General features: G+C 39.2%; 1 protein-coding gene across 2 annotated transcripts in view; it reads left to right on the top strand.

Moving 5' to 3' along the window:
• Window positions 1–252: 252 nt before the first annotated feature.
• rab28 (RAB28, member RAS oncogene family) overlaps window positions 253–17,889 on the top strand; it is a 42,357-nt gene continuing 24,720 nt past the window's right edge. The window contains exons 1-2 of one of the 2 annotated variants that reach the window (XM_017483300.3): window positions 253–499; window positions 11,111–11,207. In XM_017483300.3, the coding sequence (XP_017338789.1) occupies window positions 425–499; window positions 11,111–11,207 (172 nt within the window). In that variant the 5' untranslated portion in view covers window positions 253–424. 2 annotated transcript variants of the gene reach the window in all.

Here is a 17,889-nt window from a genome sequence, read left to right as displayed (position 1 = left end):
TCATTCAATTCTTCTGCAGGAACCTGGGTTTCCTTGGCAACGAGGAAGCGTCATGGCGGACGAATCCATTTCTCTCCCGTGGGTAGGAACAGAAATGAATGAGCCCAAAACTCATCGAAGGTGTGTTTGGAAACATATCTACGAAGAGGTTCTGACAAATAATATATATAATGAACATATATATTTAATAAAAGGCACTTACAGAGTGAAAATGCAGTTATTAGTTGTCCTAATATTACAGTGTTCTACTCCCAATGGTTGGTGCCAGTCTCCGGCTGTTTGAGTAAACATGGCGGTCCGTTGCTTAGTACAAATTGTTATATGATTACAACCTTAATTTCCCAAGCGCTTTATTGATTTCATTGTTTTATCGTATTTATTTGTGCGCTTCGTGTATTTATATAATACACACACCCCGATAAATATGTCGGATTCGGAGGAAGAGAGTCAGGAGCGGCAGCTGAAGATGGTGTTAATCGGAGACGGAGCTTCGGGAAAGGTGAGGAGGGATTTACAGCAGCTTTGGGTGGCATGCTAAATGCTAATGCAGCCTCATCTAATCTGCGTGCTTTACTATATTAGTGTGCAGTTATATGTTATAAAACGTGGAGATGAAGATGTAAAATCCTTTGCCTAGGTTAGCGTACTAAATGCTAGAAAAGGTTGATCTAATCTCCTGGCTGCAGCATGTCCCGTTATTTAGCTGTTAAAACGTGTATTTTAGCAAAATATGGGCCATAAACAGATCCGAATCATAATCACTTTATTTGCCTAATCAAGAGATGTGCAAAGACATGTAACATGGCACCTCAGTGGAAGAACATATAATGAGCAAACAAGCCACAACGTGTAAACATTCAGACGAACAGACCTGCAAAAGTGCATATTAAGTGCAAAACAGTACAATAAACACTATAAAAACAATACATTTAAACATTTCAAATACAACCTCCACGCACAACACTATATGGTAAAGGGAAGGTTCTGCTGAGCACAATTTAAATAAGGTGTAAAATTGTGTAAACTGTAAGCTGTGTAACATCAGTACCAGATTATTGGCCTAAACCACCTGTTCAATGAACCTATAAAAATATGACCCCATTTAATTATAAATGATAATGCAGTGGCTACAGGTTAATGAACAAGAGGTCTACCTTTTACAGCATTACACGTGTATGTGTCACCGGTGACTGTAGACGTTTACTGTTATTTTAGTCCAAGTCTGGCCACGCAAACACTACTTTGATAAACATTGTTTATATACAAATGCTACAAAAATGTGTAGCTACATGCAGTCTCTACTAAGAGCCTGAATGGATGGAAAAGAATTGATTATTATTATAAAGATGTGATGAAATCTGGACTTTTATACCCAGTTATGTTACTGTACTGTTGCTAATTAACCTAGTTAGTTGCAAAATGTTCCTCCAGCTGTTTCTTTTTAGTAACACTTACTTTTCCAGCCTTTTGTTGCCCTGGTCTCAACTTTTTTGAGACGTGTTACGGCCATCAAATTCAAAATGACCTTATGTTTTGACTTAAAATGGTACATTTCCTCAGTTTAAACATTTGATATGTTTTCTATGTTCTATTGTGAATAACATATGGGTTTATGAAATGTGCAAATCATTGCATTCTGTTTTTATTTACATTTTACACAGCATCCCAACTTTTTTGGAATTTGGTTGTAAAATGAATTGTGTTATATGAAAAAGAAAGAGATTTTCTGAAGACACCCACATTATAATAGAATAGAGTTTTATAGAAAAAAAGAAGGCTTTGGTCTGAATGGCAAACATATAAGCCAAGATGAAAGCTGTTAAATTGACAGCAGCGGACTACAAGGTAGTCAGTTTACAGGTTTTAGTAGCTGTCTTTATATGCTATATGTGAGGATGTAGAAAATTGAGAATGGGAAACAGCTAGTCTAGCTAGTTTGTTGTCTACATATTAAATTGATCATTCACAGCATTTGGCTCTGGGTTAGGCCTGGCATGCTTAGTAGGGTATTTAGCAAGGTTTTATATCCAATTTTCTTATGCGGACAAATTTTCAAAATGGGGAGTGAATCTCCAAATGGAAGCTGGACGGGAGCCTAGTGTGGTCACAAATGAGGGGGATAAACGAGTCCGGGCAAAGATGATCCTGTGGTGTGGGAGGGTAAACAAACGTGGGCGCAGATGATGCTGTGGTGTGTGATGGTAAATGAGTGTGGGCCCTAATGATTTGTTGAAATGAAAGGGTAAATCTGTCAATCTAAGCCTTCCGATCTCCAGTTACACTCCATAAGCCTTCCAGTCTCACTCCAGAATGATATAAGCCCTCGATATATTTTCATATGGTCAGTTTTTACAGCGGAAAACATGCATGAGTTTGTGTAGTGAGACACTCAGCAATGTGATTGGATAAATGATGCAACATCCAGTGACACAGCTAGGAGGGGAAAAAAGAAAAATGGTAGAGTGTAAACTCTTAACATGAAGAGTGGAAAGCAGAGATACAGGACAGACTTAGAGGAGTTATACACCATAAATACTAGCAGAGTTATTATTTAGATTACATTACTGTAATCTAATGACTTTCTCTGATAACGCAGTAATATAACGCATTACATTTAAAATGTAAGTAATCCGATTACAGTTACTAATATCAATAATATTATGTTACTTGCGTTATAACAAAAGTTATTGTTAAGAAAACAATATTAACTAAAAATGCATTTTAAAATAAATCACGTTTGCCCTGAAGATTTTTTCTGTAGCCCTGAATAATTCTCATGGAGTGGTTTGTCACTACATAACTGAATGTCAGTAAAAGAAGACGGCCTGTAATTTTATATCTTCAGTGAATGACGAGACCAATCGGACAGGGTTTATAGGAAAATAGGTGGAAACACTCGTGTCTTATTGGCTGACAGCTCTCAATTTTACCAAACGCTAGCTCACAGTCAGTGTGAGGAAAAATGGATATACGCCGATTAAATATATTTTTTTAACCCGTGAAGGGGTTGAAACTGAAACAGTAACATCCTCTGATGCTGAGCAGGAAAACAAGGTGTGTAAATGTCTATATGAGTTCCAGTTTATGTGAACATGACATGAGCAGAGCATAAGGAAAGATAATGTACTTTGCATGGCACTGTAGCAGCTAAACCTATACAGTGATAGCTTAGTTGTGCCTCCTCTTGACTAGCGACACCAAACTAGCCTAGTTAGAAAAGTTTGATATTTTATCGGTCTGGTAGTCCTACAAACAGTGACAACACCCGAGGCAAGTTTTATGATAAATCCAACTTTTTCTGATCACGTCATAGACTGATGCATGATAAAATTACTGAAAGAACTATGAGTTTCACTTTGTAGTGTATTCTTGTAAGTTAGATAGGTTTTGAAAATAACTTGAAAGTAAAGTAATTAGTAATCTGATTACTGCATGTAAATAGTAATGCAATCAGATTACAGTTTTAAGTAGTAATTATTAATCTGTAGTTGATTTCCTTTTTTAAGTAATTTACTCAACTCTGAATACTAGTCACCTGGAGATTGTATGCTTCCTGTCTGTGCAAATAAAAGTACTAACAAGTCCGTCCGGTTGCACTACGTCCAGATTAATCTGTGTTTGTTTGTGACATGCTGATAAGATTGCACTGATGTGGATTGAAATGTTCATAATCTCCGTCCAGTCCTTAAAAAATGTAGGCAAGCTGTATTTTATCCAATTAACGCATTAAAAAAAATACTCATTAGTTGCATTAGTTTTACATGGGGAGGTGAAGTAATGTAATTATTACTGGAGTACGTCAGAGATTTGAATTTAAACCTGTCATGTCAGTAATTTTTTAAGGAATGTGCAGGCACAGGTAGAAATAGGAGTAGCATTAGGAACAAGCTAGCAGGGTAAGGTTAGTGATAACTCTAATGTTGATGATTACTTTCTCAAAACAGCGATTAGTATAGTCAATAAATGTTGATCAATGTTACAGATTTAACCAAGTACCAGTCCATCCAGGATTTCGCAATGTTGTGATGATAGGAATGAACAAAATCAAGCAAATGCTGCAATATTTGCAGTAGTTTGCAATTTTTCAAAATTACCGCAGATTTTCCACAGATTTGCGCGAAGACGTGTCATGTGACATCATTATAACATGTGTTCAGTCAAAGCTCTCTTCTATTCACGTGCATCGAACATGAGGACAGCTAAAAGTTCTCATTTACCAACAAACATCACTGTCAAAGACGACGCAAAACAATTTTCTGCAATTGCAATATCACCAATTCGAGTAGTTTTCTGCAAAAAAAAAAAAAAAACACAAAAAAAAATCCAGAAGCAAAATCAAGCATCTTTGGCTGCAACTATCACAAAAAACTCAGTGAAATCCTGTACAGACTGATAAAAAGTAATAGATTTAATCAAGTACTCTGTGTAGTAACTGATCTAAGTGGCCATGTTGATTTGATGTCTCTCCCTAACTGGGGAAGGAACTGGTAGTTGAGAACACTACTGCAAGTTGAACAGTTTAACTTTCAAGTTAATGCGGCCATTTTTGTTGTCTTTTACCTGCTGTAGTACAAGTTGCAACCTTGTCTCGAACCACTGGTACATCATGAAGACATTCCCATCTGATGTTTTACAGACTCGTATAACAATCCCATGCTTGTTAATAATTACTACGGCTGTCCTTACTTAACAGAAATGTCCTGAAATCTTATCCTGTCTGAATTGTATATAAGTTAAATGTTTATTTAATGCCGTATCTTTTTTTTTCCCGTCTTCCATAATGTTCAGCTCGGTATTACCAGTAGGCATATTATCGTCATATTTCTTATAAGTCTTAACGTAACAGACTATACTTATTCTTACCCCATTTTTTATTACAAATTCCTAAGTGTACGCACACACACACACACACACACACACACACACACACACACACACACACACACACATATGATCTTGCCCAGACTCTTTCCAAGTGTATCAGTAGCAGACATGATAAGTGATGAGTGGATTACAGGACTGAAGGCTATTTTTAACAAAGATAAGCTATGTTTCAATCTATCTGTCTTTATAAACCTGTTAATGCTCCCTACGGCTTTAGCCCTCTGTGCGTGTGTATGTGTGAGACCGGAAAAGTGAATCAAAATGAACCAAATCCCTGACAGGAATGGACAAATAATAGTCACTGGCTAAAACACTAGGCAGATAAAAGTGCCGTGTTGAACCAACATTAGAATTATTCTAGTCTAAGGTAGACATGTTCTGGAGTTATATTTTAAGCAATTTTTCAGTCATAAGTTTCTTTTTGCATTTTTCTTCCCGTAAAATAATGGCTTCAACGTTATTGGCAACTGTACAGTTTTTTTTTGTTTTTTTTTAGTGAAGCCAGATGTAATGATTACCAAAGTTGGCGAACACTTGCAGAAGGATCTTGGACAACTTCTCTTCGCACAGCCTATGCATCATATTGTTGAAAAATCCATACATGGCCAATTCTTAAACTCCTGGCACAGGCAGACAGGTTTTGATCAGAATTCTTGATGCCATTAATCCCCACAAGAACCGTCAATTCTCACAAAAAGCATCGGTGATGCAACATCATATTTAACAATATTTATCAGGTATAATTCCTTGTATATAGTTCTTTCTTTGTTGAAAATGCCAATGTCAGTGCACTCCGTTTTGTGGGTTGTTCTTTTATTCAAGGAGAAACAGGAAATGGTCAAAGGCAACAATATACAGTATCCCAAAAGTCTCCATACATAGGGTAAATTAACACTTTTTAGCAAAATGTTTTCCAAAATTTTTCATACTTAGTTTATATTATATTTTTTAAATTCAGGTAGTCTTTAAGAATGTCTTTGACAAAAGAAGAACGTATTGAAATCATTCTCATGGCTGGATCGGGTAGCTGTTGCAAGATTGCTATGGACTTTAACAGACAACATAGCAAACACATCACGCACATCACTGTTGCCAAACTTATTAACAAATTCAAAAAGACTGGAAGTATTGCGGACCGACCGAGGAGTGGACGTCCACGAACATCCACCAAACAAGGCACAACCGATGTGTTGCTGGAGTACATAGTCCCCTATTTATGGAGACACCCTTGGGATTTTGGGACACCCTGCAGATTCTTGAGATTGACAGCAAAACTGCTTTAACTTCTTCAGACACACACACACACATACACACTTGTTCACCCCTAGGGGGAATTTAGAGTATCTGGTTCACCTGTCGCTATGGCAGGTGGAAGTAAAACCATGTGACACAGGGAGAACATCTGAAACACCACACAGTTGGTAACCAGAGCTCAGGATAGAACCCCAGACACTGAAGCTCTGAGACATCAACACTACCTGCAGCACCACCGTGCCACCCTGAAAAATACTATTATTTAACAAAGAGGTTCATATTAGAATGATTTTTAATGGCTAGGTAAAGACACTACCAGTCAACAGTTTGGACACACTAGAATGAATGTATATTTTTAATTCCCTGTATATACATTTATTTCTGAATCAAAATGTATTTATTAATAAGTAGTTTTCATTCAGAAGCAGCAACTGTCCTATTTGGGAACCTTTAAGAAAAGTTTCCTAGAAGTTTCGAAGAGTGTGCAAAATTTTATCAGGAAAACTGTCAGATAGATTAGTTCGATTTTTGGTCACTGCATGTTTCAATGTATGTTAATTCGTAGTGTTAATGTCTTCATTGTTATTCTAAGAGTGTAGAGATTGCGACAATGAAGAAAGCCTTTCTATCAGCAGCTTTGTCCAAACGTTTCACAAATAGTGTAGTTTCTCCAAATTTTTAAATGGAAAACTTTTGCATGTTCTCTTAAAGGGTGCCAATAATTCTAGAATTGGCTGTAGGATGTATGGGTAAAGATAGATGGATGAACAGAGAGAAGAGAGAAAGCATGCAGGGAGCACGCAAAACAGATGGATAGATGGGCAGACAGACAGATGGATAGATAGATAGATACTGAAGTAAAAGTAAGGACACTTAGCAGAGCATTTTATATCGGAACAAAGAGGAAATATTCCCCAAAAACACTTAAGGGCAGTAATTGAGTATTTCTGCTACATTACATTGAGGTACAGCTCATTTCGGCACACAATGGTCCTTACAAATAACCCACTTTTGTTGAGTGTTGTGGTTCAGCTGAGGATTGTGTTACTGCAGTGTAACTCTGTTGTGTGTGAACAAACCACCATGCCAAACCTCTGGGCTACAGTGTGTGTGAGTGTGTGAGTGTGTGTGTGAGTGTGTGTGTGAGTGTGTGTGTGAGTGTGTGTGTGAGTGTGTGTGTGAGTGTGTGTGTGTGTGTGTGAGTGTGTGTGTGAGTGTGTGTGTGAGTGTGTGTGTGAGTGTGTGTGTGAGTGTGTGTGTGAGTGTGTGTGTGTGAGTGTGTGTGTGAGTGTGTGTGTGAGTGTGTGTGTGTGAGTGTGTGTGTGAGTGTGTGTGTGAGTGTGTGTGTGAGTGTGTGTGTGTGTGGTTATCAATAACCATGTGTAGGCTTCTCAGTATGAGTCAACACTACTTTCCCAGCATCAGAGTAATGGAACTTAACCAAGCACACACACAGAGGATAGTGTAGTGGTTTAGTGTATACCGATTTATAGTGTCTTTTGGGCTTGGTTCTTCATTTGTGGTGTTTCAGGGCAGGGAGTAGGAGTTGCATGTGGTTGGTTCCCTTGTGTAGGCTGTTTTAGTATAATTAGGCTCTACACACACACACACATACACACATGCATGCACGTGCACACACACACACACAAACAAACATTTGCAATCACCCATGGATGGCATTATAAATTGTGTAGTAGTGTTTTTTTTTATACTGGTACCCATCAAAAAATAATTACACTTTGTAACTTTTTAGTTAAACTTGTAATGAATTGCTTTGTGCCAAAATATGCAGATAATTCAAGCTATGCTATCACTTTCTGATGATGCCCCCCACTCACGTTTTGCTCAGAGAGAGACCTCCATTTAGAGGTGTGCATAGGACTGTTTATTTAATCCCAGCACTGTCTGCTCCCCTACTACCTGCTCCAGCAAACACTCCTGACCAATCCTGCCTTCTACCACAGACAATCTTGACCAATCTTGTGCAGTCCTGCAGAATCTCTTGACAATTCCTGCCCGGTCCCGCAGAAGATTTAACCAATCCCACCCACTCCCACAGACAATCTTGACCAATCTTGCCCACACCTGTGGAAAGTTCCACCCAATCCCTCCCATGCCCAGACAAAGTTTAACTAATCCCACGCACTCCAACAGACCCTCTTGACCAATCGCATCTGTTCAATCTCAAGGTTTGACCAATCCTGTTTACTCCCTCAGAAAGATTGACCAATCCTGTCTGCTCCCGAATAAAGTTTGACCAATCCCACCTACTCCCAAATGCACTCTTGACCAATTGTGTCTGCTCATGCAGAAATTTTACCAATCTTTTACACTTCTGCAGAAAGTTTGAGCAATCCCACCCACTCCTGCACACAGTTTCATTAATACCATCCACTCCTGCACACAGTTTGACCAATCCCACCCACTGCTTCACAAAGTTTGATCAATCCCGCCCTTTCCTGCACACAGTTTGACCAATACCACCCACGCCCACAGACACAGTTCACTCATGATCCCACTGGCTCCTGCAGAATAAATGACCAATCCTGTCAGCTCCCTCAGAAAGTTTGACCAATCCCACCTGCTCCTGTAGACACTCTTGAACAATCTCATCTGCTCCTGCCGAAGGTTTGACTAATCTTGACCACTCCCAAAGTAAGTTTGACCAATCTTGCCTCCTTGTGTAGAAAGTTTGACCAATCCCACACACTCCCACACACACTCTTGATCAATCCCGTCTGCTCACACAAAATTGTTGACTAACCCCACCCATGCCCACACACACTCTTGACCAATCCCACCCACTCCCGCAGAAAGTCTGACCAATCCCTTCCACTCCCACTGATATTCTTCACCAATCCCTTAGCAGTCAGTAAGGTTTTGGCCACAGGAAAGACTTTGGGACAGAAGACTGCACTTTCCGGTATCTCAGTGACATGACATGACTATCTGCATTTTCTGCCTTCGCTAATCCAGCGCTCTCTCTCTCTCTCTCTCTCTCTCTCTCTCTCTCGCTCTCGCTCTCTCTCTCTCTCTCTCTCTCTCTCTCTCTCTCTCTCCCTCTCCCTCCCTCCCTCCCTCCCTCCCTCCTTCTCTGTTAATATGATTCAACTGGTCACCTGGAAAATAAAATAAAATTGAGCAGTTCAGGAGTGAGCACATGACACAGGTCTGATGACTGACAGCATACTGACCATACGATTAAGAGAGTATGTGTGTGTGTTTGTGTGTGTGTGTGTGTGTGTGTGTGTGTGTGAGTTTGCTTGAAAGTAAATGTGTGCTCAGGACGGCAGATGCCTACTCAAAAAAATAACAGCAGTGAGAAATAAACATGGCAGTAGAAGAAAATGTGAGTGAGTGAATGAGTGAATGAGTGAGTGTGTGTGTGTCTGTGTGTGTGTGTGTGTGTGTGTGTGTGTGTGTGTGTGTGTGTGTGTGTGTGTGTGTGTCCATTAATAAATGTGGTGTATGGGAATATTTGCCAGTATTAGATATGAATTAAGTGTGTGTGTGTGTGTGTGTGTGTGTGTGTGTGTGTGTGTGTGTGTGTGTGTGTGTGTGTGTGTGTGTGTGTGTGGTTGGTGTAGTTGGACTGATGAGAGACGTGACGTTGGAGTCACTCTGTCATCAGTCAGAATGGATGCTGGCACATGCACAGTGCTCTTTTTCCCACACACACACACACACACACACACACACACACACACACACAGAGCCTACACTCTACACTGTCTGTGTTTTTGAGTGAGTGGTTCGTTGAGTTATGTGGTGTGTGTCGGGCGTGCACACTCACTCACAGCTGTACTCCTAATAGGCTCTGATGTTCTGCATTAAGAAGCTGTCAATCAAAAGTGATGTCATACTCGGATATTAACCACACTACACACACACACAGACATACACACATTGACACACACTCAGCGTGGGAAGGCCTGCGTCAATTTTTTTTTATTTAGCTCACTGGCAGAAGAACCAAAGTGACCAGAGTGACCGAGTGTTCCAACAGCAACATGGACAGCCGTGTGTGTTTTGAAGAGTGTGTTTTAAAGTGTGTGTTTTTGTTGGCGTGAGCTAGGTTTAAAGGAGGATTTGTTTGCTCATGATGTCTTTTTAGGTTTCACAGAGCCGAACACAGAATAATACAAAAACAACATTTTTGTAAACTGGTATATTACAAAATAATATTTTGTAATAAGTTAAATAAGAAATGACAACTAAAGTGAAGCTACAAAGACTGCCTCTGAAACGGGCTAAAATGAAATAAAATGTAGACATGAATTCTGTTTTTATTTTTATGTACAACATGAGTGTGAGGTGAGTTCAATGTTTAAAATGGTGGCTGGCATAAAGAGACAGAGTGTCCGTTTTATGGATTTTCTTTAATTTTTTTTAGCTAGATAGCAACTTGTTTACTTCAGTGATTCTCAACATTTTATTTTCAGCTAATGCAAACTAGCTTTCGTTAACATACAGTTTACCATGTTTTTTGAAAGCTTAGCAATTTTTCCTATCGATTTCAGTCAGGCACCCAAGTGACCTTCATGAAAATTGATTACTCCAAATGGAAGTTTAGTGGCAGATGCTGAGTGTAAATATAATGTAGAGACTTTACATAGTAATTTGACAAAACGTTTGATGACATTTCTGATTGTTCTGGCTTGTGGGTGGCTAGCTAAGCCTCATTTTCGTTATAGTGTTCTTATATCTTTAACCATTTGAATGTTCTTAGTAGAATTTGTTATAACAAAATGCAATAATGGTAATGCAAACCAAATTATCTGTATAGTTATGTAAAGGGGCGTGGCTACACAGGTGTGACTTAATATTGACTTGCTTTTCATTTCTTCTCTTTCTGAATCTTCTGGATTTATCCATCTCACTCTCTCACACTTTCCATCCATTCTTTTTGTTCCCTTCCTACCTCTTTCTCTCTCTCTCTCTCTCTCTCTCTCTCTCTCTCTCTCTCTCTCAGACATCAGTCGCCACTCGTTTTGCGCAGGAAGCTTTTGGGAAGCAGTACAAACAGACAATAGGGCTTGATTTCTTCCTCAAGAGAATCACACTGCCAGGTGAGACACACACACACACACACACACACACACACACTCACTAAGGTTCCACTGTCAGCTCTGAGGGAGGTGAAAGTGAAGTTGATGGAGCTCAGAATCATTAACACGTCTCTTCAACCTGCACATGCACATTGCGAGTGTATTATGTCGGGTGAACATAAGTGCAATCACTAAGGATTCTGCCTGGTTTGCCAACGCCGAGTCCCATTTTACACATTTATTAGGTGGTATAAAGCTTTACAAATATTCCACAGACTTTAAACTCTGTGTGGTTCAACATTTTGTTCCTGTCTTTCTCTGCTTTTTACTTCACAATGTAAAGCACATTGAACTGTCCTAGAACCTAGAACTTTCTTACCTAAAACTGTAGCACTCCTGATCAGTTTTTCAAGTCTTTTGGTACTTTTATTTGATTGACCATTTGAGAGAAAAGTCAGTAGTCAAATATATTTACTATATGATTTTGCATCCAACAGAATTACCATCTGTCTCTCTCTCGCTCACTCGCTATATATATATATATATATATATATATATATGTATATATATATATTAGAGATGCACCGATGTATCGGCCGATACAGGTTTTCGGCCGATACATCGGTGCATCTCTGATATAGATTGGAGTAGTTGCTAAAAGTTGCTAAAGGCAATTTTTCACGCAGTGGGCCAATAGTTTAAAAACATCCGATGATCAGGGCCGATTATATCCTGTCAATCAAAAGAGGGCGGGAAAACACATGGAATTCGTGCTGTGTGTAAAGATGATGCCTCTTGTGTGGAATGATGACAAAACTGCTGTTTGTAAATTCTGTAATCTTTGCACTGCTAAAATTTTACACCAGAAGTGAGCAGCAGTGAAGCGGGAGTTTCGGCATTGAGTCTAAATACCCCCCACCCCCCCACCCCCTGTGTTGCCCGCTCGTCCTAGCACTGAATTAAAGGGCCAGTAAATGAAGATTTAAGTGAAGATGAGTTGACAAAAAAGTATATATTGCACAGAAAATATATATTTGCAGAGTAGTATATTTCATATGCAGTTAATGTTAATTTTTAAAAGGGGGTATTTCCCACTTTAGTAGAAATAACTTCTTATAGGCTTTTTGCATAATTGTCCACCAGGCTTGCTGGAATTTTTGACCACTCTTACATGCAATATTCTTTCAGTTGCAAGAGCTTTGAGGCTTTTCTTGCATGTACTGACCATTTCAAATCCTCTCATTTCATTTCATTTGGATTCAAATCCAGGCTTAGACTAGGCCAGATGGCCTCACTTTATCTCCAAGCACTCTTTGATATGATGCAGAATTCATATTTGAATCAATGAATCCAAGTTGTCCAGTCCCTGAGGCAGCGAAGCAACCCCAAACCATAACATTTCCACCACCGTGTTTCACAGTTGGTATGAGGTACTTCACATGAAAAGCTGTCTTTGGTCTGTGCCAAACATGTCTGCTGTTACTGTCCAGAGCACATTATTCTAAAAGGCCTGGTCTTTGCAAACTGTAGTCCTGCAAAAGCTTTTTACTGGCACGCCTCACATGCAGGTCAAATTTGTGCAATATCTTTCTGATTGTAGACGCATGAACTTTGACACCAACAGCTGCAAGACATACTAGCAGATCATGTGATGAAATTTTGGGGTTCTTGGTGACTTCTTTTTGCATCAGACGGTCTGAATTTGCTGGGACGTCCAGTACTGGACAAATTGGCAGTTGTTTGAAATCTGTGCTATTTGTAGATTATTTTCCTTACTGTTGAATGATGTATTTCAAGAAGATCTTTTTAAATCCCCTGCCAGACTCATAGGTATCCACAACCTTTTTTTCTGAAGGCCTTACAGAACTCTTTAGATCTTGGCATGGTGACACCACACATCTCTCTAGCAAAGGGAACACCAGACACTAGATATGAGAGTGGTATAAATAAAACAGGGTTCCACCTGCACTCCGTAAGCAGGTTCTAATCACTGGTACCCAATCTTTAAATTTTATTGATTTGAAGGTGTGATAATGTATGGGTGTACTTACTTTTTCCATGTGACTGATCTGTTTTTTTGTTCCTTTAAATTGTGAAAATTACTATAAAATGTCAATTTTATGTGCCATTTGATTGAGTGTATCAACTTTATTAATAGGCACGGTTTCAAAGAGGATCAAATGTCTGCTTGTCCAAATATGTATATACAGTAGGACCCCTGTATCCACAGGGAATAGATTCCAAGTGGATGCCTGAAGTCACAGATAGTAGCAAATACTATATACTGTACATACCTATGACAAAGTTTAATTTATATATATAAAAAAAGGCACAATAAGACATTAACAGTAATAACTAATAATAATGAAATAGAACAATTGTAATAATAAAAGTTAAATGAATGAGGTCTCTCTAAAATTTTTATTTATGCACATAATCATATATTAATGAATTGTTATTTGATTATGTATTAACTACATTATTATTTGATTCATTTTCTGTAACAACGGCTCTGATATTAGTACTGACTGCAAGCCAAATCACAAGTTTATGTTAATGTACTTATTGTAATATGTTTTTGTTTCTATAGTACCAACTTTCAAGGGACTTGTATGGCCAACGAGCTACATAAACTGTTTTAATAAATGTGTGTGATCATTGATAGGGGTCTCTAGTGTCATTGCTTAGTAACAGTCAGAGGACAAGCTGTAACTTTAAGCTTTCCGGCACTGGAAATTTGCTGTTTTCTTTGTAACATGATGAATTTAATTTTTTTTGGTCTTACTAACTACATCAGAGAGAAATAAAATGGAGATGGACGAGGAAACTACTGTTTACAGCTGTTATAATGTTAGTAATAACAGGAAGTAACTTGTTTCCCATAAAATATAACAAAAAATTAGAGATGCACCGATGTATCGGCCGATAAAGGCTATTTTTCCCCACTATGGGCTATCAGCCGATAGTTTAAAAACATCTGATGATCAGGGCCGATTACATCCTGTCAATCAAAAGAGGGTGGGAAAACACATCGATTTCGTGCTGTTTGTAAAGATGATGTCGCTTGTGTGGAATGACGACAAAACTGCAGTTTGTAATCTCTGTAAGCTCTGCACTGCTAAAATTTTACATCGGAAGTGAGCAGCAGTGTAGCGGTGTCGAGTCTTATTTTTCCCCCGTGCTACTCACATGCTGTTCGCGCTGAATTAAAGGGCCAGTACACTATTGAAAGATGATTGACAAAAAAGTAGTATATATTGCACAAGAAAATATATTTGTAGAGCAGTATGTTTCATATGCAGTTAATGTTAATATGAGTTAATATCATAAAAAAAAGTTTATATTAGGCTTATATATTACCAGTTTGATGTTCAATGATGAAGTAGAAATGCTTTTGTTTCTATTGGTTCATTTAGTATCGGTTCATCTCTACTGAAAATGGATAAAAGTAGTAAGTGTCATTCTTTAATGAAGAAAAAAATTTTAGGACATGCTGTTATCGGCAAATAATGAATTTATGGGTAGCATCACACCACCTGTCTTTGATTATTTTCCTATATTCTTTACTTGTATGCATTCCACTTTTGTAAAATTTCATGTAGAGTCTTTACAGTCACGTTTTTCTTTTTTTACTTTGTAACATTGTATCTTTAAGTGTATATGCCATATTTTACTATTTTTCTTGTATACTGCATTGTATTTTCACTTTCTAAAACATTTTGCTTCCATCTTAAAGGCTTTGTTTCTCATAATTTTTGTTGTTTTTTTGTTGTTTTTTTTAAATACTGCAACATTTATTTGCACTTGCATTTCAGAATGTTTTTATTTTCATGACACTAGCTTAAATTTTACACATCATTTCAGCTAAACTATATATATATATATATATATATATATATATATATATATATATATATATATATATATATATATATATACACACACAGTATCTCACAAAAGTGAGTACACCCCTCACATTTTTGTAAATATTTGATTATATCTTTTCATGTGACAACACTGAAGAAATGACACTTTGCTACAATGTAAAGTAGTGAGTGTACAGCTTGTGTAACAGTGTAAATTTGCTGTTCCCTCAAAATAACTCAACACACAGCCATTAATATCTAAACCACTGCCAACAAAAGTGAGTACACCCCTAAGTGAAAATGTCCAAATTGAGCCCAATTAGCCATTTTCCCTCCCTGGTGTCAAGTGACTTGTTAGTATTACAAGGTCTCAGGTGTGAATGGGGAGCAGTTGTGTTAAATTTGGTGTCATCGCTCTCACAGTCCCTCATACTGGTCACTGGAAGTTCAACATGGCACCTCATGGCAAAGAACTCTCTGAGGATCTGAAAAAAAGAATTGTTGCTATACTTAAAGATGGCCTAGGCTATAAGTAGGTTGCCAAGACCCTGACACTTAGCTGCAGCACGGTGGCCAAGACCATACAGCGTTTTAACAGGACAGGTTCCACTCAGAACAGGCCTCGCCATGGTCGACCAAAGAAGTTGAGTGCACGTGCTCAGCGTCATATCCAGAGGTTGTCTTTGGGAAATAGACGTATGAGCGCTGCCGGCATTGCTACATAGGTTGAAGGGGTGGGGGGGCAGACTGTCAGTGCTCAGACCATACGCCGCACACTGCATCATATTGGGCTGCATGGCTGTCGTCCCAGAAGGAAGCCTCTTCTAAAGATGATGCACAAGAAAGCTGCAAAAGACAAGCAGACTAAGGACATTACTGGATTACTGGAACCATGTCCTGTGGTCTGATGAGACCAAGATAAATTTATTTGGTTCAGATGGTGTCAAGCGTGTGTGGCGGCAACCAGGTGAGGAGTACAAAGACAAGTGTGTCTTGCCTACAGTCAAGCATGGTGGTGGAAGTGTCATGGTCTGGGGCTGCATGAGTGCTGCCAGCACTGGGGAGCTACAGTTCATTGAGGGAACCATGAATGCCAACATGTACAGTGACATACTGAAGCAGAACATGATCAGTATGCAGTATTCCAGCATGATAACGACCCCAAACACACCTCCAAGATGACCACTGCCTTGCTAAAGAAGCTGAGGGTGAAGGTGATGGACTGGCCAAGCATGTCTCCAGACCTAAACCCTATTGCGCATCTGTGGGGCATCCTCAAACGGAAGGTGGAGGAGCACAAGGTCTCGAACATCCACCAGCTCCGTGATGTCGTCATGGAGGAGTGGAAGAGGACTCCAGTGGCAACCTGTGAAGCTCTGGTGAACTCCATGCCCAAGTGGGTTAAGGCAGTGCTGGAAAATAATGGTGGCCACACAAAATATTGACACTTTGGGCCCAATTTGGACATTTTCACTTAGGGGTGTACTCACTTTTGTTGCCAGCGGTTTAGACATTAATGGCTGTGTGTTGAGTTATTTTGAGGGGACAGCAAATTTACACTGTTACACAAGCTGTACACTCACTACTTTACATTGTAGCAAAGTGTCATTTCTTTAGTGTTGTCACATTAAAAGATATAATCAAATATTTACAAAAATGTGAGGGGTGTACTCACTTTTGTGAGATACTGTATGTATGTGTGTGTGTGTGTATATATATATATATATATATATATATAAATATATATATATTACACACACACACAGTGAATCCGGATTCACTGTATTCACAGCGCTTCACGTTTTCCACATTTTGTTATGTTACAGCCTTATTCCAAAATGGATTAAATTCATTATTTTCCTCAAAATTCTACAAACAATACCCCATAATGACAACATGAAAGAAGTTTGTTTGAAATCTTTGCAAATTTATTAAAAATTAAAAAACAAAAAAAGCACATTTACATAAGTATTCACAGCCTTTGCTCAGTACTTTGTTGAAGCACCTTTGGCACCAATTACAGCCTCAAGTCTTTTTGAATTACACCTCCCAAGCTCCATCAGGTTGGATGGGGAACGTCGGTGCACAGCCATTTTTAGATCTCTCCAGAGATGCTCAATCAGGTTCAAGTCTGGGCTCTGGCTGGGCCAATCAAGGCCATTCACAAAGTTGTCCTGTAGCCACTCCTTTGTTATCTTGGCTCTGTGCTTAGGGTCGTTGTCCTGTTGGAAGATGAACCTTTGCCCCAGTCTGAGGTCCAGAGCGCTCTGGAGCAGGTTTTCATCAAGGATATCTCTGTACATTGCTGCATTCATCTTTCCCTCAATCCTGACTAGTCTCCCAGTTCCTGCCGCTGAAAAACATCCCCACAGCATGATGCAGCCAGCATCATGCTTCACTGTAGGGAGGGTAATGGCCAGGTGATGAGTGGTGCCTGGTTTCCTCCAGACATGATGCTTGCCATTCAGGCCGAAGAGTTCAATCTTTGTGCAATCTTTGGTCTGAGAGTCCTTCAGGTGCCTTTTGTCAAACTCCAGGCGGGCTGTCTTGTGCCTTTTACTGAGGAGTGGCTTCCGTCTGGCCACTGAACCATACAGGCCTGATTTTTGGTCACCTCCCTGACTAAGGCCCTTCTCCCCCGATCACTCAGTTTGGCCCAATGTGCCCAATGTGCTCATTGGCCCTTCAATGCTGCAAATATGTTTCTGTACCCTTCCCCAGATCTGTGCCTCCATACAATACTGTCTTGGAGGTCTCCAGACAATTCATGGCTTGGTTTGTACTCTGACATGCATTGTTAACTGTGGGACCTTATATAGACAGGTGTGTGCCTTTCC

Source organism: Ictalurus punctatus, chromosome 2 (assembly GCF_001660625.3).
Source record: "Ictalurus punctatus breed USDA103 chromosome 2, Coco_2.0, whole genome shotgun sequence".
Lineage (NCBI taxonomy): Eukaryota > Metazoa > Chordata > Actinopteri > Siluriformes > Ictaluridae > Ictalurus > Ictalurus punctatus.
This window is presented reverse-complemented; position numbering and strand designations above follow the sequence as displayed.